The 22,738-nt window shown below is 42.0% G+C and overlaps 1 protein-coding gene across 14 annotated transcripts in view; it reads right to left on the bottom strand.

Moving 5' to 3' along the window:
• EPB41L3 (erythrocyte membrane protein band 4.1 like 3) overlaps positions 1 to 22,738 on the bottom strand; it is a 346,176-nt gene that overhangs the window by 21,059 nt on the left and 302,379 nt on the right. For 11 of the 14 annotated variants that reach the window (XM_063923517.1, XM_063923521.1, XM_063923520.1 and 8 more), the window contains 5 exons: positions 21,050 to 21,151; positions 20,027 to 20,746; positions 17,659 to 17,781; positions 6,064 to 6,420; positions 1,615 to 1,743 (listed from right to left, as the gene is read on the bottom strand). In XM_063923517.1, coding sequence (XP_063779587.1) covers positions 1,615 to 1,743; positions 6,064 to 6,420; positions 17,659 to 17,781; positions 20,027 to 20,746; positions 21,050 to 21,151 — 1,431 coding nt within the window. The remainder of the gene's footprint in view (positions 1 to 1,614; positions 1,744 to 6,063; positions 6,421 to 17,658; positions 17,782 to 20,026; positions 20,747 to 21,049; positions 21,152 to 22,738) is intronic. The other 3 variants (XM_063923522.1, XM_063923530.1, XM_063923531.1) reach the window with 3 other exon arrangements.

Genomic DNA, 22,738 nt, shown 5'->3' with positions numbered 1-22,738 from the left:
CCTGATTCTCACACCCTATTACATTCCACCCTTTTCTGCAAATGCTGGTTCATGGCTCCATATTTATGTTTATACATTTTATTGCAGTAGATATTTCTAAACTGCCTACACACAAGCAGATCTGGTGACCAATTTGATAAAGACCAATCTTCCATTACATTGATTTACATATTGGCCTAAAATAATAGATTTTAACTGACCAAAATCCAGTTGCTATTGATTCATTTTAGGTTGTGTTCGTACAAAACTCTTATTGAACAATGGCCATATCTGCATTTAGCCAACTGCATTACATGAAGCCATCTGTTACTGAGCAATTAGTTCTACAGGTGTATTTGTTGCCAAATTTGTTCATCAATAATGATATCTGCCTGCAAGGGCTATCTGTAGCTTTCCTAACTCGCACAAAAGACAATTTCCATGACATTAAAACACTGAAAAAGAATACAACTGTGCTTTGGGTATTGCCTTTTTTGAAGCCTTTATGCATACGTTGTTAGATGAAATAACAATGTCACTTAGGCTTAGACTGAATTCTGGTTAGTGCCAGTAGGGTAAGCTTGCCGGCACTGTGACAGCCAAAGGCAGGGAATGTCTAAAAACCACATGCTACTGGAATTGGTTTAGGGCGGCTTGCTTGGCATCATCAATATGGAAGTGCAATGGTTAAAGGTCTTGGGCAATCTACTTTAGCTATGTTTTCTTTGGCGCATCACATGCCATTTTCCATCCATCCGGGCGTGTGTTATTTAGGCACTGGTATGGTATTCTTTTAGGCTCCATTCTGTATACCTGTCCAAACCACTTTAAACACTTTCTTTTAATACAGAATTCTATTCTATTCTATTGATCTTGGCATGGTTTCTGGATGTTTTAATTTCTCCAGAGGTCTATAAGTTTTACTTGTAGGCCTTGTTAGGTCATTCTGAACAATAAAGTAATGGGCAACAGTGGCACAGATTTAATATCTAACTAAAAAGAACAATCATCAAATATATAAAATTCAAAGTACATTATTTTTATAGTGTATTGTTTTTGTTACTTCTTATAGCCAATATGATGCCAAATGTATTTGTGTTTTATACATAGGCTGGGCAGTTGTGGCGCCCACATGTAAGAATTATACAAGTCCTCTCAGTTTCACATTAGACACTCTATGGCTCTGAGTGAAGGAGAATGCAGTCCAACAAGAGATGTTGATCCTTGCTGTATTAAAATTACAGCAAATGCTTAGTAATGTATGCTGCCAAGATTACAGTAATAGTTTAAGAAATGGGAAACATGAATTACATCACATCTACAAGTCAAGTAATTGATGCATGCCAAGCCAGAATCTTTACATGTTGTAATGCAACAACGCAAATACAAAGGCCTACAAAGTAACAATGCAGTAGCTCCACTCCTAAAATGCCACATGCGAACACTACACTACAGGATAATGTACCATTGTAAAGATAAAATAATGGTTATTAACAGCCAAAGAGTGAAGAGCAACAGAGCCCGAGGCTGGGATCTACTAGGTAGCGAGTTTCACATTTGCAAAAAAGGAAAGCCAACTGTTAAATGAACACTTTGTCTTACAGGTGCTTCAGTCTCTGTTTTAGTGTATTTTACCTCTGATGATTCATATGTAATGGTTTTTGTTTCTGTATGTATTACAGGTACATCCTTGGTAGCAATATCAGGCTTCTCTCCTTCTGCAATAGTACCAAAAGTGATGATCTCCGTTTTCACAAGGGGTGACTGAGAGCAGAGAAAGAATGGCATGTTTAATAATGACATCCTCATACTCACAGAGAACTAAATATATCATTGTCATTAAGGAAGCATGAACACTGTTTAGGAAATCAGCAAGAGCGATAGTAACCAGAATAGTGTATGATATTTCATTATACGAGTATATATGTAAAGGAAACTCTGCCAAAGATAAATGAATTAATTGCCGGTTAATAGCCAACATTTTGAAAAATAAATTATGCCATTATCAAGGCACCGTTGCACATTGCAAGGCTTATTACATAGCACAGCAATACACATAAATGTGCTGCAGCTTAGAGCTGCCATCTTTTGTCAGTGAGTAGTCTGATCAAAGCTAAGGCTTACAGTACAGTATGCCATTTGAACTATCCATGTTATGCAGCTTTTATATAAGCCTTTAAAGATAAAACTGCAACCAGCTTAATGTTTGCTTTTTATTTTCTCACTGCATAATGTTCTCTCTTGATACCATTCACCCTGGAGAGAGCATTTAATAAAGTGCGCTCTCTGCAGGAGAGCTGTGAAGCACAGAGGTAGCTGGTCTGGAAGAGAACACAGCACATGTTCACAGTCTAACTTGGCTTCTGAGTCGACATCTCAGCTTGAGCTATATTATGTTCTCTATTATCTCCACGGTGACCAGGGCGAAGAAGAACCCTGTTAATCCTTTCTGCTGAATGCATGGAAAATCCATAATTTAGTGACATATTCTCTTTAAATATTAAGGCCCAGATTTAGCATAGCTTGGAGAGAGATAAAGTAAAGAGCGATAAAGTAACAACCAATCAGCTACTAACTGACATGTTACAGACAGGGGGGCAGGTGTATTAACCTGGAGAAGGGATAAAGAAGTGATAAAGCAATGATAAGCGCAAGGTGATAATGCACCAGCCAATCATTACAGATTTGAAAAATGACAGTTAGGAGCTGATTGGCTGGTGCATTATCACCTTCCACTTATCACTTCTTTATCCCTTCTCCAGGCTTAATACATCTGCCCCTGTGTTTGAAAAATGACAGTTAAGAACTGATTGGTTAGTACTTTATCTCACTCCAGGCTTTGATATTTCTGTGCCTAAGGGGCTCATTTATCAAGTCTTTGAGAGCGATAAATAGTACGGTGATAAAATACCAGCCAATCAGCTCCTAACTGCCATGTTACACGTTGGGTTTGAAAAATGACAATTGGGAGCTGATTGGTTGGTAATTTATCACTGTGCTATTTATCACTCTCCAAGGCTTGATAAATATGGGCATGGATCTGAAATTTGCCTTCATCACAATCAGTTTGGATCCTCATAGTACAATGATTACATCTAAGTTTCCTGATTGCAGTATCTTTGTCATGTTAGTAAGGGTTAAATAAAGCAGCACAGAGAAGCTGGTGCTTAGCAGACAAAGCTTTGAAGGTGCATTCCTTTATCATGCATAAACTGTAGTGCTAAATGTAAAAAAGTGCATGCTTTAATATATACCAATGACTGACCAAAAGACCAAGTAGTTTTAATATAAATATACAATATATTAGAAAAGAGTCTGTAATGTGTTATAAAATATTTCTGACATATAATATAAAGAGTGAAAAGAAATACACAGGTGGTTCAATAAATAAGGTAAAAAGACCTCTCATTGTGTAAATGTATTCAACATGTACCTCTATGCATAATGAATAGTATGGCCTTGGTACAGATTATTTTTCCATTTACATGCACATTAAACAGTCCTTCTAGTCACGCCATGTTGAGGCATGATTTGGTAGCGCTGAGCGTCTTTTTATGTGACTTTTTCCATTAATAAGCACCTCATTCACAAAAAGATGCGAATAGGACACACACGCAGCTTTTGCTGATTGACATGTTGGCCCTCATTCCGAGTTGTTCGCTCGCTAGCTGCTTTTAGCAGCATTGCACACGCTAGGCCGCCGCCCTCTGGGAGTGTATCTTCGCTTAGCAGAATTGCGAATGAAAGATTAGCAGAATTGCGAAAAAGAAAATTCCTAGCAGTTTCTGAGTAGCTCGAGACTTACTCCTACACTGCGATCAGCTCAGCCCGTTTAGTTCCTGGTTTGACGTCACAAAGACGCCCTGCGTTCGGCCAGACACTCCCCCCGTTTCTCCAGACACTCCCGCGTTTTATCCTGGCACGCCTGCGTTTTTCCGCACACTCCCAGAAAACGGTCAGTTTCCGCCCAGAAACACCCACTTCCTGTCAATCACACTCCAATCACTTCAACGATGAAAATTCTGTTTGAACGTGAGTAAATCTACTAAGTTTTGTGCTAAAATACTTAGCGCATGCGCACTGCGTACCATGCGCATTTTCGCCTTAATCGCTCCGTTGCGAAAATCGGCAATGAGCGAACAACTCGGAAAGACCCCCGTTATGCAGCATGCTTATATTCTGTGTGCGACCGCAGCTGCATCTGCATACGAAATGCTAGGCTACAGTATTTTCCTAGAAAAACTGTGATGTAGTATTTTGTATGCAAATACAGGCATATAATTTTAATCAGCAGAGTCTACTTGTGTGTCTTATTCACATAGTGATGTGAATAAGATGCATTATTATCAAAAAAGATGCCTGATGCTAACGCAGTGGCACTGGACCTGTCAGCTCACTCACTCCATGCATTTCCTTCTGCGTAGCATATTAAATCAAGATGTATGAGGACACATCTGCAGTCCCCATACTTAGCATTTGTTCCAACGGTCATCTGTCCCAGCATAGAAGATATCGGTGTTAAGTGCCTGAAGCCAGGACATGATGATTGCTGAACTTCACTGCTTATTCAGTGGTCCAAAGAGATGGGAATCACTCAGTGTCAGGTCAGGGCTGTAGGAAGGATGGTACAGCACCTCTTAATGGTAGCTGTAACAACTCGCGCATGAGGTTGGCCAAGTGTGACCAGACGTTTTCGTCCAGCAATATGACTCAGGTAATTTTCGACAAGTTGTCCTCTGCAACCTGCTCAATGTGCCTTTGCTGATGGAGTTCTTCTGAATTTCTTTGAAGGCGGGAACGATGGGTGTTTCCATGTCATGGCTGCTTGATTCATCACGATGCACCCACATTTCATCGTCTGTAACAATACTCTACAGGATCTGCACTCCCTCCTCATGGCCCATGTCAAGCGGATAACAGACAATCCCATCCAATTGGTTTTGTGGACTTCTGTGAGTTGCTTCAGTACCCAGCGGGAACACTTTTTTCTGTACCACAGTTGCTCATAAACTATGTCAGTACCCACTGAGATGTTCAGTTCATCAGCAATGTCACTAACTCTAATGCGTCTGTCCTCCTGAATCAGACCTTCAATGTAGCACAAATTGTCATCTGTGGTGGATGTGCTTGGCTGGCCAAATGGCTGCTTATCTTGAAAGTCTGTCCTGCTGTTATCAAAGCAGTGCACCAAACCCAAACCTGTTCCCGTGACATGACGTTATCACTGTACACCACAAGTTGGTGATTGTCAGCTGTTGATGTGTCCTTTAAATCTGATCACACTACACACCTCAGTGTTTGACCATGTATCAGCCAGCCCCGCAATGTTACTACTGAGGATGGACAGTATGACTGATATGAGGCGCAGTCTAATAGCCGTGAGGGGAAGCAGTGGTCTATCTGCTCTGGCCTGGTGGGAAATTAGATTGAAATAGAGAACATTACACACGTGACAGGTCTTGTTACTTTACTTATTATTTCAACTAAGTGTAAAATATAAATTCAATGGCCCAAACTGTTTTTAATTTGTATTCTAATATCTATATTTCTGTATTTTGCAATGGCCACTGTAATACAGATGGAGCCATGCTCATCTTTGCTGCGGTGCAGCATGTTGCAAGATGGCTTTCTGCATGGCGCGCCAGGCTTTAACTCTTGGCAGCCGGCAATTGCTCTATTAGCTCCTTTAATTCCATTAGGAATTAAAGGAGTGATCGCCGGCTGCAAATAGTCAAAGCCTGGCGCGCCATATAGAAAGCCATCTTGCAACATGCTGCACCACAGCAATGAGGAGCATGGCTTCTGTATATGGGCAGTTCCTAAGTTCGCCCTCCAGGAACTTATTTAAGAATGGCTACTCTTTTCCAAGACATCGGGTGAATAAGAATATTCCTATATAATACAGATTGTAAAGGATCTGCACTGTGATGCATAGTGAATACACCTTCTAAACAAAGCAATAGCTGTAGGAAGCAGAGGTGAATGGAATCATTACAGTAGAAAGCCATGTACAGCAAATGTATGAATGACCAATTAGCATACATAAAACTAAAGAAAACACTTAAGTCTGTATTAACCAGTTACCTCCTCATGAGGCTTGCCATCCAATAACTCTGAGTCATAAGTCTTTGTGCCATGCTGATCCTCCTGAGCAAAACTAGCTGCAGTAACATCAAAAGCCCCATCTTCCTCTTTAACTGTTTCCTCTGTTAGTGCAGCACCCTCACTCCCTCTCAAGCCAGAAGCAATGATTGTGTTTGCCTGAGCTGTACCATCTAAATGCTCTGCAGCAAGGTGAGCGGCATGCGTGCTGGCATGCATATTCCCCATCTCCTCCAAACTGATTATCCCCTGCACAACCTTCTCTTTTGTTGCCTGCTCTTTGTCCTCTAGTACAGTTCTTGTGCCACTCGACTCCCATTCTGTTTTTGTCTCAATTTTCTGCAAGGAGAATGGTGCATTGTTAGCCAAGCAGTAACTACAGTGGGTAACAGAATATGCTCATTTCAGATGCAACGGCACAAAAACATTGGGTTCTGTATATATTTTTCATCAATTTAAGGTATTTCACAAATGAATAAAGTTATACATACCTTTGTAAATATATATATATATTAAAATATAAAAAAAGGAAAATGATAGAGAAAATTGCAAAATAGATTTACCAAACTTTACAATATATGAGATTATGGAGGGTATTTATCAAAGTTTGTAGAGAGATAAAGCACCAATTAATTAGCTCCTAACTGTAATTTTTCAAACACAGCCTGTAAAATGTAAAGCTAACACTGATTGGCTGGTACTTAATCTCTCACAATTTTACCTCTCTCCGAGCTTTGATAAATACCCCCCACCGCTAAATAAGTATAAGTAAACATATTTTACTGAAGGCTTTAATATTAATCCTTGACGTAGTCTGTACCTAACAGATCAAATTTTTTCATGGAACATACATCCATTTTTATTTTGCATCTATGTCCTCCAGTAGATAGGGGTGGTCTTCAGTTTGCCGGCGGCCGGGCTCCCGACGACCGACCGCCGGCATACCGACAGCTTTTCTCTCTCTTGGGACCCCCAGCTGTCGGTATGCCGGCGCCGGTATGCTGGACGCCGGGAGCCCGACCGCCGGCATAACATACTACACCCGTAGATTGGGGGTCATTCCGAGTTGTTCGCTCGTTGCCGATTTTCGCTATGCTGCGATTTGTTGCAAATGCGCATGCGCAAGGCACGCAGGGCGCATGCGCTTAGTTATTTAACTAAAAACTCAGTAGATTTGCTGTGGATTCTGCTGCGCTTTTCAGTCACACTGCTGATCGCTGAATGATTGACAGGAAAGGGGCGTTTCTGGATGGTAACTGAGCGTTTTCCGGGAGTGTGCTAAAAAACGCAGGCGTGTCAGGGAAAATCGCGGGAGTGTCTGGAGAAACGGGGGAGTGGCTGGCCGAACGCAGGGCGTTTGTGACGTCAAACCAGGAACTAAACGGACTGAGCTGATCGCAATCTGTGAGTAGGTCTGGAGCTACTAAGAAACTGCAAATAATTATTTATTAGTAGTCCTGCTAATCTTTCGTTCGCTATTCTGCTAAGATAAGATACACTCCCAGAGGGTGGCGGCATAGCGTGTGCAATGCTGCTAAAAGCAGCTAGCGAGCGAACAACTCGGAATGAGGGCCATAGTACTATACTCTGCAAATAATTGTTATTAATTATTCAGCATTATAACTGAAATTGAATATTTCCAGTTACAGTAGCTAGATGGGTGTAATATTGAATGCGTAAAAATAGAGATTCGCTCAAGTCTCTTTTCACTCGATAAAGGAGCAATTCCATGAAAATTTGGACATAAAAGTTTAAAACAAAAGTTGACACAAGTACAAGATGTTGGCATTACTAATCAGCTGAAGTGCTCTATTTTACTAATAGAAGAAAATAATTTTGATTTGTGATCTAGTACTTAATATTATGGCTCTTTAAACGTTCAGTGTTCACAGAATGAAAACAATATTATGGGCAGGCTTTCATTCATTTGTATATAAAGCAATGGAAATGTGTTTGCTTAAATCATCACACAATATCTCAGTATCAGGGTTAATATAATGAAGGCAATTTAGCAGCCATAAATAATTCTCTCTCCATGATATAGTTACATTAAAATGTACAACAGTAAAGTTGATTCTATTACTGAAAAAGGTAAAAAAGGTCATTATTTATACAGATATTATCTCAAAATTCAGTTTTGTATGAAAGTTTTCCCCTGCTCATTACCCATTTGGTGATTACATTAGCACAGCATGGTGATTCTGTTACTTTATAAAAAAAATGTGCCCAGGTTACACAAATTGTCATACTTTTACCAATTTATGTAGATGTATGCCCCGGATATCCCCATCATGTAATACAATTATGAAACTCTAGAGTTAATTCTAGACTATCTCTTTCACATCACACAAATAACCAGGTATCGACCCGGCATATTGCCGGGTTGGCATGGGTCAGTGTGCGGTGTGAAAGGGGCCATGTCCGAATTCCCGGGTCGCCTGGGAATAAAGCAGTGTTATTCCCGGGTTGAATACCGGGTCAGCGGCAGCTAGATAGAGAGAGGCGGCACGGAGATGAGCTCATCTCCCAGCACCGCCTCCACCCCCACTGCCAGCTCCGCACCCCCTCCCCCCCGCTATGGCAACCGATGGGTCGGGAAGCCAGCAGATAGTCTCCAATGCCGGATCCCACCCCGGAAGGACCCGTTTCCAATTCCCGGGTGGGATCGGCATTAGAGATGTGATAGGGGTAGAAGCTGAATTTATCAATTTTGTGTATACACACATAGTGGGCGAATTATCACCATCCGCATCTGAGGATGCCGATGTGCAGTGATAATATCGGCCCAATACGCAATGCGATAATTGATTACGTTGCACGGATTAATCAATTATCGCAAGCAGGAACATAGCTTGCGAGAAAGCTCTGTCCCTGCGATGTTACTCTGCAGCTAAATGTGCTGTTCTTGTGCCGACGCCAGATATCATCGACACTACCACAGCTGCAGGCACCCCCCTCCCTGTCATGATGCCCCCACTGCACCCTCTTCCCACAGCTTAAACTCACTAGGCAGGGATTGGTGCGCCTGGAGGGCTGCCGGCCATCGTGGCTCCCTGCTGCCACTTTGCAGCATCACTTTACTGCACTGGGGGTCAACGCAGCAGCAGGGAGCCCTGATGACCGGCATCCCGCACAGGAACCCCGATCACAGATCCCAGGGTAGGGGAGTACAGCTGTGTCCTCCTATTTCCTTGCTGCATTCACATTAAAGAGCCTTTCTAGTCATGCCATGCTGTGACTCGGTAGCGATGAACGTCTTCTTGTGCGACTTACTCCATTTAAATTGCTATGTGAATAGGACGCACAAGCAGCTTATGCTGATTAAAATTATATGCAGCATGCCTAGATTCTGTCTGTGTCTGCGGCTGTATCTGCATACAAAATTCTACGTTACAATTTTTTTCTGGAAATCACTGTAACGTAGCATTTGGTATGCAGATACAGCTGCAGTCACACACAGAATATACGCATGCTGCATTTTAATCAGCATAAACTGCTTGGGCATCCTAGTCACATAGCAATGCGAATGAGATGCATTTTCGGCAATAAAAGACTCCCAACGTTAGCAGATTTGCCCAGGAACTGTCGGCTGACTCACGCCAGGCATCTCTTGCTGCATGGCGTATTGAGGCAAGATGTATGAGGATGCATCTGTATGATGCTGTTTTTAACACTTTTTTTTTCTACATCAATCAGCTTGTATGTCCATCGGACACACGTAGCTGGTCACACTGCCGGCTCCCCGCACAGCCTTCTCTGTCCCTGTCCACAGTGAGCCCTGTGTTTACGACTGCTGAAGCTAGCATAATTATCAAAGGGCTCACTGCGGTATTTTTTCACTACTTCTTAAAGCAAATTTGGCCAGATCGCATTCCCAAGTATGGGAAATGCGATCTTGGTTACTAAAAAAAAAGTAAATTAAAGGGCTTGGAGAAGTTTTTCATTTAACCTGCTCCTAAAGCCCTCTAATACATTCGGCTGACTCTAAAATAATGTGAAAAGATTGTGAAAACACCTTTTTTCACATTATTTTAGTAAAAAAATTGATAATAAATATGCCCGATAGTAACATGTCTCATGAATGGTGATTCGGTTACGGATTTTGAAAGTATGCTGATTTATCAAAGATAACTTACACAAGCTAGCACTGAAGTTACTTTGATAGTATTTGATATGGGGTTTATTTTCGGCTGTTGGGCAATGATGATTTGTTCACTTTAGTGGTGGAAAGTGTATAATGAATAGAGTTTTATCACTGTGAAAAGGTGATTCAGTTACCAGTGGAATAGGCCAAAGGGCAACTTTATTGCAGTTAAGAGATGAAAAATAGTTAAAATGAAAAATGAGCAAAGATTTGCAAGTTACATTATCATCCATTTAGAGATATTAATAAAGCATATATATGCCTCCAGGACTGCAACAGCCCTGAGTTTAACTTGCATAGACATAAAATAAGACAAAATGGAAAAGAACTCTGAAGTTTGGAGCTACAGCTGCTCCTTTTTCTGCTAAGCTAATATTTTAAAATTAAATGTGAAATGACACTAACATTTATAGCAAACTAACAAAAGTCTTCAAATATTCTCCATTTATTTAAAATGGTCACTAAACGTACAAACAAATTTGTCTATTAATAGCCCCTGTATTGGAGCTTGTTAAAATAAGAATTTACTTACCGATAATTCTATTTCTCGGAGTCCGTAGTGGATGCTGGGGTTCCTGAAAGGACCATGGGGAATAGCGGCTCCGCAGGAGACAGGGCACAAAAGTAAAGCTTTCCGATCAGGTGGTGTGCACTGGCTCCTCCCCCTATGACCCTCCTCCAAGCCAGTTAGGTACTGTGCCCGGACGAGCGTACACAATAAGGGAGGAATTTTGAATCCCGGGTAAGACTCATACCAGCCACACCAATCACACCGTACAACTTGTGATCTAAACCCAGTTAACAGTATGATAACAGCGGAGCCTCTGAAAAGATGGCTCACAACAATAATAACCCGATTTTTGTAACTATGTACAAGTATTGCAGATAATCCGCACTTGGGATGGGCGCCCAGCATCCACTACGGACTCCGAGAAATAGAATTATCGGTAAGTAAATTCTTATTTTCTCTATCGTCCTAGTGGATGCTGGGGTTCCTGAAAGGACCATGGGGATTATACCAAAGCTCCCAAACGGGCGGGAGAGTGCGGATGACTCTGCAGCACCGAATGAGAGAACTCCAGGTCCTCCTTAGCCAGGGTATCAAATTTGTAGAATTTAGCAAACGTGTTTGCCCCTGACCAAGTAGCTGCTCGGCAAGGTTGTAAAGCCGAGACCCCTCGGGCAGCCGCCCAAGATGAGCCCACCTTCCTTGTGGAATGGGCATTTACATATTTTGGCTGTGGCAGGCCTGCCACAGAATGTGCAAGCTGAATTGTATTACACATCCAACTAGCAATAGTCTGCTTAGAAGCAAGAGCACCCAGTTTTTTGGGTGCATACAGGATAACAGCAAGTCAGTTTTCCTGACTCCAGCCGTCCTGGAACATATTTTCAGGGCCCTGACAACATCTAGCAACTTGGAGTCCTCCAAGTCCCTAGTAGGTGCAAGGCACCACAATAAGCTGGTTCAGGTGAAACACTGACACCACCTTAGGGAGAGAACTGGGGACGAGTCCGCAGCTCTGCCCTGTCCGAATGGACAAACAGATATGGGCTTTTTTGAGAAAAAACCACCAATTTGACACTCGCCTGGTCCAGGCCAGGGCCAAGAGCATGGTCACTTTTCATGTGAGATGCTTCAAATCCACAGATTTGACTGGTTTTAAACCAATGTGATTTGAGGAATCCCAGAACTACGTTGAGATCCCACAGTGCCACTGGAGGCACAAAAGGGGGTTGTATATGCAATACTCCCTTGACAAACTTCTGGACTTCAGGAACTGAAGCCAATTCTTTCTGGAAGAAAATCGACAGGGCCGAAATTTGAACCTTAATGGACCCCAATTTGAGGCCCATAGACACTCCTGTTTGCAGGAAATGCAGGAAACGACCGAGTTGAAATTTCTTTGTGGGGCCTTCCTGGCCTCACACCACGCAACATATTTTCGCCACATGTGGTGATAATGTTGTGCGGTCACCTCCTTTCTGGCTTTGACCAGGGTAGGAATGACCTCTTCCGGAATGCCTTTTTCCCTTAGGATCCGGCTTTCCACCGCCATGCCGACAAACGCAGCTGCGGTAAGTCTTGGAACAGACATGGTACTTGCTGAAGCAAGTCCCTTCTTAGCGGCAGAGGCCATAAGACCTCTGTAAGCATCTCTTGAAGTTCCGGGTACCAAGTCCTTCTTGGCCAATCCGGAGCCATGAGTATAGTTCTTACTCCTCTACGTCTTATAATTCTCAGCACCTTAGGTATGAGAAGCAGAGGAGGGAACACATACACCGACTGGTACACCCACGGTGTTACCAGAACGTCCACAGCTATTGCCTGAGGGTCTCTCGACCTGGCGCAATACCTGTCCCGTTTTTTGTTCAGACGGGACGCCATCATGTCCACCTTTGGTATTTCCCAACGGTTTACAATCATGTGGAAAAAACTTCCCGATGAAGTTTCCACTCTCCCGGGTGGAGGTCGTGCCTGCTGAGGAAGTCTGCTTCCCAGTTTCCATTCCCGGGATGAAACACTGCTGACAGTGCTATCACATGATTTTCCGCCCAGCGAAAAGTCCTTGCAGTTTTTGCCATTGCCCTCCTGCTTCTTGTGTCGCCCTGTCTGTTTACGTGGGCGACTGCCGTGATGTTTTTCCCACTGGATCAATACCGGCTGACCTTGAAGCAGAGGTCTTGCTAAGCTTAGAGCATTATAAATTTACCCTTAGCTCCATTTATGTGGAGAAAAGTCTCCAGACTTGATCACACTCCCTGGAAATTTTTTCCTTGTGTGACTGCTCCCCAGCCTCTCGGGCTGGGCTCCGTGGTCACCAGCATCCAATCCTGAATGCCGAATCTGCGGCCCTCTAGAAGATGAGCACTCTATAACCACCACAGGAGAGACACCCTTGTCCTTGGATATAGGGTTATCCGCTGATGCATCTGAAGATGCGATCCGGACCATTTGTCCAGCAGATCCCACTGAAAAGTTCTTGCGTGAAATCTGCCGAATGGAATTGCTTCGTAGGAAGCCACCATTTTTACCAGGACCCTTGTGCAATGATGCACTGTTTTTAGGAGGTTCCTGACTAGCTCGGATAACTCCCTGGCTTTCTCTTCCGGGAGAAACACCTTTTTCTGGACTGTGTCCAGAATCATCCCTAGGCACAGCAGACGTGTCGTCGGGATCAGCTGCGATTTTGGAATATTTAGAATCCACCCGTGCTGTTGTAGCAGTATCCGAGATAGTGCTACTCCGACCTCCAACTGTTCCCTGGACTATGCCCTTATCAGGAGATCGTCCAAGTAAGGGATAATTAAGACGCCTTTTCTTCGAAGAAGAATCATCATTTCGGCCATTACCTTGGTAAAGACCCGGGGTGCCGTGGACAATCCAAACGGCAGCGTCTGAAACTGATAGTGACAGTTCTGCACCACGAACCTGAGGTACCCTTAGTGAGAAGGGCAAATTTGGGACATAGAGGTAAGCATCCCTGATGTCCCGGGACACTATATAGTCCCCTTCTTCCTGGTTCGTTATCACTGCTCTGAGTGACTCCATCTTGATTTGAACCTTTGTAAGTGTTCAAAAATTTTTTTAGAATAAGTCTCACCTAGCCTTCTGGCTTCAGTACCACAATATAGTGTGGAATAATACCCCTTTTCTTGTAGTAGGAGGGGTAATTTAATTATCACCTGCTGGGAATACAGCTTGTGAATTTTTTCCCATACTGCCTCCTTGTCGGAGGGAGACCTTGGTAAAACAGACTTCAGGAGCCTGCGAAGGGGAAACGTCTCGACATTCCAATCTGTACCCCTGGGATACTACTTGTAGGATCCAGGGGTCCTGTACGGTCTCAGCGCCATGCTGAGAACTTGTCAGAAGCGGTGGAACGCTTCTGTTCCTGGGAATGGGCTGCCTGCTGCAGTCTTCTTCCCTTTCCTCTATCCCTGGGCAGATATGATCTTTTAGGGACGAAAGGACTGAGGCTGAAAAGACGGTGTCTTTTTCTGCAGAGACGTGACTTAGGGTAAAAACGGCGGATTTTCCAGCAGTTGCCGTGGCCACCAGGTCCGATGGATCGACCCCAAATAACTCCTCTTCCTTTATACGGCAATACACCTTTGTGCCGTTTGGAATCTGCATCACCTGACCACTGTCGTGTCCATAACATCTTCTGGCAGATATGGACATCGCATTTACTCTTGATGCCAGAGTGCAAATATCCCTCTGTGCATCTCGCATATATAGAAATGCATCCTTTAAATGCTCTATAGTCAATAAAATACTGTCCCTGTCAAGGGTATCAATATTTTTAGTCAGGGAATCCGACCAAGCCACCCCAGCTCTGCACATCCAGGCTGAGGCGATCGCTGGTCGCAGTATAACACCAGTATGTGTGTATATACTTTTTATGATATTTTCCAGCCTCCTGTCAGCTGGTCCTTGAGGACGGCCCTATCTATAGACGGTACCGCCACTTGTTTTGATAAGCGTGTGAGCGCCTTATCCACCCTAAGGGGTGTTTCCCAACGCGCCCTAACTTCTGGCGGGAAAGGGTATACCGCCCATAATTTTCTATCGGGGGGAACCCACGCATCATCACACACTTTATTTAATTTATCTGATTCAGGAAAAACTACGGTAGTTTTTTCACATCCCACATAATACCCTCTTTTGTGGTACTTGTAGTATCAGAAATATGTAACACCTCCTTCATTGCCTTTAACGTGTGGCCCTAATAAGGAATACGTTTGTTTATTCACCGTCGACACTGGATTCAGTGTCCCTGTCTGTGTCTGTGTCGACCGACTAAAGTAAACGGGCGTTTTAAAACCCCTGACGGTGTTTTTGAGACGTCTGGACCGGTACTAATTGTTTGTCGGCCGTCTCATGTCGTCAACCGACCTTGCAGCGTGTTGACATTATCACGTAATTCCCTAAATAAGCCATCCATTCCGGTGTCGACTCCCTAGAGAGTGACATCACCATTACAGGCAATTGCTCCGCCTCCTCACCAACATCGTCCTCATACATGTCGACACACACGTACCGACACACAGCACACACACAGGGAATGCTCTGATAGAGGACAGGACCCACTAGCCCTTTGGAGAGACAGAGGGAGAGTTTACCAGCACACACCAAAAACGCTATAATTATATAGGGACAACCTTATATAAGTGTTTTCCCTTATAGCATCTTTTTTATATATTTCTAACGCCAAATTAGTGCCCCCCCTCTCTGTTTTAACCCTGTTTCTGTAGTGCAGTGCAGGGGAGAGCCTGGGAGCCTTCCCTCCAGCCTTTCTGTGAGGGAAAATGGCGCTGTGTGCTGAGGAGATAGGCCCCGCCCCTTTTTCGGCGGCCTCGTCTCCCGCTCTTAACGGATTCTGGCAGGGGTTAAATATCTCCATATAGCCTCCGGAGGCTATATGTGAGGTATTTTTAGCCAAAATAGGTATTCATTTGCCTCCCAGGGCGCCCCCCTCCCAGCGCCCTGCACCCTCAGTGACTGCCGTGTGAAGTGTGCTGAGAGGAAAATGGCGCACAGCTGCAGTGCTGTGCGCTACCTTTAGAAGACTGAGGAGTCTTCTGCCGCCGATTCTGGACCTCTTCTTACTTCAGCATCTGCAAGGGGGCCGGCGGCAAGGCTCCGGTGACCATCCAGGCTGTACCTGTGATCGTCCCTCTGGAGCTGATGTCCAGTAGCCAAGAAGCCAATCCATCCTGCACGCAGGTGAGTTCACTTCTTCTCCCCTAAGTCCCTCGTTGCAGTGATCCTGTTGCCAGCAGGACTCACTGTAAAATAAAAAACCTAAGCTAAACTTTTCTAAGCAGCTCTTTAGGAGAGCCACCTAGATTGCACCCTTCTCGGCCGGGCACAAAAATCTAACTGGCTTGGAGGAGGGTCATAGGGGGAGGAGCCAGTGCACACCACCTGATCGGAAAGCTTTACTTTTGTGCCCTGTCTCCTGCGGAGCCGCTATTCCCCATGGTCCTTTCAGGAACCCCAGCATCCACTAGGACGATAGAGAAAAGTAACTGGAGCTACCACAATAGTGTGGGGCTGCGTTGGATTAGGGGTCTGCTGAGCTGAAAGTTTGTCAAGGCTCTGATGCCAGCCTGGCTCCAGTGCTACACTAATAAAACCTGACCAGGGCTAGGGCTGGCAAACCTATGGCACTTTCAGATCTATTATTCAATTAGATTCACTTTAAAGCTAAATTCTCTTAAGCACATCTTCATCCTAACTTAATTGAAACGCTCTCATAATTATCACTTTTAAGTTGCCCCATAACATATAACGTGTTATTTTCTCATACTGTTGGTATTAAGCCATCATTTTAGATGAAATTTCAGAGTACCTTTCAAATTTCTCTGAAACTACTAGATACATTAAAGAAGCCCTGTCCCACTGACCACATCTACAGTGCAATGGTCTACAAGAAAGAAGCTCCTGGAATGGTGCATTATATTTAACTGTATGTGCTTAGATATGTCTATGTATGCTGCTACAAGCATAGTATATATATATATATATATAGATATATAGATATATAGATATATAGATATATAGATATGGTATGCAGTCAAAATGCCGGTGGCCGGGATCCCGGCACTCAGGAGACAGACGCCAGAATCCCGCCAGCGGCCATACCGACACCCGTCCCTAATTCCCACTCTGTTGATGGGTCCACACCACCAAATGAGTGGGAATAGAACCTGTGGTGATTTAAGCATGGCTAGCGCAGCGAGCATGCGAGGACATGTGCTGCCGGTATTCCGGCAGATGGGATGACGGTGTTGGTATACTGACAGCCAACATCCCGTCTGCAGGTATATCATACCGGATCTTTATATATATATATATATATATATATATATATATATACATACAGTATATATATATTATCTACTGTAACCATCCAATCCAATGAAATACGAATTATATGGTATACTATTTTCAAGTGCAAATTTGTATCACAGGACCATCAAATTAAGTGTCGGAGAGAGTGACATTATCTGTCTATGTTTATACATGTTTTGAGCAGATTCATAAACTATGGAAACATAGCACTAAAGCTTGTCAAATATAAGTATTTTATTTCTCCCTTCCTTTTCATTTTATGTTCCATTAAATGCAAAATGCTTTGCAATAGAATTTCCATTACATGGCATCAAATAGCCAGGAAGCTGCATAATTTTATCCTTGAAGCTATATTCACCATATATATAGCCAGACACATTTTATCTGTATCATTTTGACAAAACTATCTAAATGGTTTTAAGTGTAGCAGTGATTGTAGCCCATTGTGTTGATACAGAGATTGCACTGTCACATTCGCTTCTCCTCTCTGTGTACATGTTTTAAAAGCATAAACAAATTGCAAGCAAAAGTTCTATATAACAGCTAATAAGCACATCCAATCAGCAGCCACCTGAGCCCAGTTTTCTGAAGTAGCTGTAACCCCTTCTATGAACTCAGATGGCTTTCTTGTAGATGCTAATAAACTGTAGATATCAGAACCATCCATGAGTTTGTCACCAGAGGATTGTTTGGTCTAAACAGACAAAGAAATGAAAAGTCATATTGAGAGGACAGAGACAAATATAAAGCAGAAACAGGGGAATAGACAGAGTCATAGCATGACGAACAACAGACACTTTAGAAATAAAGATAGTAGACAATAATAGTGAGAAAGAGTGTTTGTGGAATGTAGCCATCCAGTAATTGCTATCAGCATACTATAAACTGAATGGCTAGCAGAGCATGGGAAACTATGTTGTACAACCCACAGTATAGAGAACGGAAACATACGTATTGTTGGCTGTTGAAAAATAACAACTATGAGCAAATAATATTAAAAAACAGTGTAAATACTGGTACTCTCTTATATGCATAAATATCGATGTCCGTGTCAATAAAACCAAAGCCTCACAACGCATACTGAAATATTCAATACACTCTAACCCAAATAATAAACTTCCGTATAAGTACACAGGAGTGTCCATCATAATTCTTCATCAGATGTTTTCTGATTTCTCTTTGTAATAAAGAATTATAGTGCAATGTAGTGATGAATCCATTTGTTTGTGCAAAATATGTTCTATACAAAGCATTGCCTTTGTAAAAACATCAAGGTCAAACATGTCAGCAGCCAAACTCAGGGACTGACTTAGGATGACCTACTAGGGTTATAAAGAAATTTACTAGGGTCAAAAAGAACTTTATTTTTGCAGGGTATATTCATTGTATATTGACAGTGGGGGAAGGGGCAGGAGAAGGAGAAAGAGAGAGAGAGAAAAAGGTGGAGGAAGAGAGAGGGAAAACAAAAGTCATAATACCAAATAAAGCAACTAGCAACCTGCCGTAGGACAGGTTCAAAATAAAGTGTTTCAATATCAGAGAGCAGAAAATATTTATACTGGCATGAATATTATTTGCTCAAATTGTATAAATAAAGCACCACTCATTTGCAGCACTTGCAAAGTTTTCTTTTTATATCTAAGAATCAGCATGTATTACCAGCCTTTGTAGAGTCACGTGTATATAGGAGTGTTTTAGACTAAAGTTATAGAGAAAGGGGGGTGAGAGAAAGAGAGAGAGAGAGAGAGAGAGAGAGAGAAAGGGAGGGAGGATAGAGAGAGAGATGGCAGACATGGGCTGGAAATAATCCAACACAAAGCCGTACACATTAACAGGATAACTGTACAACACATGAGGATATCAGGGAAAGAAGCCATGAAGGTTAAGGACATGACAAAGGTTAGGAAAATAAAACTAGCACCTCGGTATAGCCTGTAAGTAAAGCTGGAAGCAGAGGGCCCTATTCAACAACCTAAATTAAAGGTTTTTCAGTTACTTATTTTTTTCGGTAGAGAAAAGTCAGAATTGATATACAATGTGGTACTCATTGAATTGTTCTATAATGGTCAACCAATAAGGTATCGACACTGTATTAATTTAACACCACTGCAAACTTCTTAATAATACAGTTCAAACAGTCCTTTGTGTGTCTTATAAATTGCTTATTACACAGTTATATCCCAATTACTGAATGTACATTATTAGATTCTGTATAAGTACACCAACAGCCATTTATCAGGAACTCTGTTATGCCTCGTTAAGTAATCTATGAACAAAAAGATTCCTGAAGTGCATTGCTGTTTATGCAACACATTACAAGGTAGCTGTTTACTTATTATTCATTTTCCAGCTATAACAACTCATATAAGGAGCAAAACAATAGCTATCTGTATTATAATCTGTTCATAATAATTAGCAAGAAGAGACAATTGGTATCTACGTATATTTATAGTTTTTACATATTTTTATAAAAGACAAACTCGCTAGTTAATTACATATTTTTTTAAGGATTAAGGGAATTGTCAATATTTCATTTATAATCTTAGTTGAATATCGGTTTATTCTCCTCCTGGGCATAGAATACATCTTTGCAAAACATGTTTCTGGTCTTCTTGAGTGTACAACGCTTCCTGACTTTGTTGAATAGGGCCCATAGCTGTTAGATCTGGGAAACTGCTAGCTGAAGCACACATTTATTGAAATGGCAAGCTGCTACATTAATATATATTCAGTTATGGGTTTTTTATGTTCAGTAATAAAGCCTTACAATGCCTGCTTTGGTTGCAGCACTGATAAAAAAACATTAAACAAATAAAAGTTGCCTGCCAACATAAAGCTAAGCCGCAAGTGAACGTAAGGGAATTGTGAAGCAGGGGAGATGTCTGCAATTCATGCTTGTAATTGTCAGGATGGGGAACAAAGTCATTGGCACTTGTTACCACCACTTTTGATGCAGACGATTCAGTGACATAGTGAGCAGTAGCTATTGTAAATGGTTGATCTCTTGTGTATCGCCATTCAGATAGCTTCTTATCTTTCCAACCTGGATCTTCTGTTTTAATGATGTCATAATCTGCATATCCTGTACTCTTCTCAGTGATCACACCTTCAATCAACTTCACTCCCATGTCTACATCCTGGACCTTTTTCACACCCTCTTCTATGGGACTTGCCAGCTGAGAGTCAGACTCTTTAATAGTCGCCAGTGACTCTGACACTCTTCGATTTATGGTTGGTCCCTCTGGGGTTTTCCTTTCCGTATCATCGCTAATGCGTTCTAGGATCTCATACTCTCCTGCAACTGCAGTTACTTTCACAGAATCAGAAATGTCCTTTTGCAGCTTTTGACTCTCTTCAATAGACGAGGGCAGTGATACTTTTTCACCTTCTTTACCTTTACTTGTCATAGTTACAATTCTGCCAGACACAGCATCGTAAGACTTTCCTAATGTATACATTTTCTGTCTGCTTTCCTCCTCTCTTGCTTTCATTTCCATTTTCAAGGCATCCAGACTCGGAGTTGCACTAGGACTGGTTTTAAATGTTCCAGCTGGTTTGTCACTGCTCACAGTTGTCACCTTGTAAGTGATAACGCTTTTTGTTTCTCCATCAACTACCTTAGTGGGTACTTTGTCTATAATAACCCAATCCTCAGTGCCCTATATGTGAGATATAAAATCTACATTAGGATCTATCAGTCTTTAATCAGATTTTGTGGATCTGTACTAGAATAGTGTATGTCTAGCTTTTCTAATACAATGTATAGTGCACATTGTGTTTAATATGGAAAACAGTGCTTTAGCCGAAATTAGTTCTTCTGTGACATACACTAGGGACTCTTAGCTAATCCTCTTTCAAATATTTATTTAGCTGTATTTTACGGAAATGTGGCATAATTCACAAAGAATTGGTTTATAGCTACAGTGGAGGATTGTATCTAGATTAAATGAATAGAAAATAACCTCTGGGGATGATGGGATAGTTTTCTGCATAATGATTTGATGAGAAGTAACCACAGGGCTGGTGGCTCTTGCTTCCTGAAGTTTCTTCACTATGTCCCCTGGCTAGTGGAAGAAAAACCAATAAGAATCCAAGAGTCAGCATTTTACTTGAATTCAAATGACAGCAGCAGGTTCAATGGAGCAGCAAGTTCAACCGATGTACAAGTCTAAGCATTAATTCATGTACTGTATGCACTTAACACAACTAGACACAGTGAAGGAACCACCTACTGTTTGTTGAGTGAGAGCACAGCATTATCAATTTACCATGAATCAGACACATTACTAAGGCAATTCCCAAAGTCAGCCATTTTGTGGGCTGAACCATACTAATGCAGCCAATTAATTAACATCTGTAACTGCTATTTCATACATCCTGTATTGGTTCAGTGCACACTACGGTTAAGTACACTGACTGCAGGCAAAGAAAAATATTCATTCATTTTATTTTGCTTGTTTAATACGTTTATGTTAGTTATCTCTTTGTTATCAGAAATAACAATTCCCTATTTCTGGGAAATATGTAAGTTATAAATACTTTTATTTGAAGGGGTGTGCTATCTCCCTCCAGCCTGCAAATGTCAACATTGTTATTTATCAGTGGAGACTCTCACAATAGATTGCCATTTATATACAGGTCATTTGCCAGGAACTGGCCAACTTGTTCTAACTGGAACCGCACTACTGGGACACTGTGTACAGTGGGAATGGCATATATACCGGACAAGAAGGAATGCTAGACAAACTTACATCTAATAGACACTTAATCCAGGGTGGTTGCAATTGATTGGTGGAAGGACACCATTTCAGGTTGTCCTGCGGAAAATGGATCCAACTCCTTCAATCAGCATACTGTTTGTAATGTATATATGGCATCAACTACTGAATGATGCCGTATCATGTCACATACATATATAATTCATTATATATTCACCAACCTCAACGTAGAAACAATTGAAAATAAAAAATGTGAATTATTGCTTAATAAATAACTTTTATATGTCAGTCAGTCACTTAATGTAGACACCAGAGTAATGAATGATTATTAAGCAACAAAAATATATGAGGATTGAGCTTTCAATGATATACAGGGCCTGATTCTGGGTCTGGGAATAAAGCAAAAAAGAGCAAGTAACTATGCACCTTGGGAAAACCATGTTTAGAGGGGCGCAAATCATTTTAGTTGTTGTTGCATGCAGGATAAATACTGGCTGCTGCATTTGCATGTAGCCCACAAATACTGGTCAGCATATTGATTCACTGCAATTCAGAGTTCCGACTGGCCACACCCCATCTACATCTCACTGCACCCCAGCCCCCCCCCCCCCCATCCCCCTGCAGTGCAACACGGCTTTGCCTACGTGCACAGCAACTTGATCTTTTTTGCTTTACTCCCACCTCAGAACCAGGCCTACAGTGTTTTTCATCTTCTACACTGTATTGTCTTAGATCATGGATCAAAATGTTTACCACTGACCAACAAACATAGTAGATTAATACATAAACAACCCTTATATGTTTTCTTAATTAATTACAAATAAAGAAAAAACAGATAATAATAGAATACCTACTGTAAGTATCACCCCTATTTTGATACGTGACCTAAGAAACCCCTGGTGCAATTAGTAGTCCTCAGAGGTCACATGGCTG

This window comes from Pseudophryne corroboree, chromosome 5 (genome assembly GCF_028390025.1).
Source record: "Pseudophryne corroboree isolate aPseCor3 chromosome 5, aPseCor3.hap2, whole genome shotgun sequence".
Classification (NCBI taxonomy): domain Eukaryota; kingdom Metazoa; phylum Chordata; class Amphibia; order Anura; family Myobatrachidae; genus Pseudophryne; species Pseudophryne corroboree.
The sequence above is the reverse complement of the archived record's forward strand: the minus strand, read 5'-3'. Positions and strand labels throughout refer to the sequence as shown.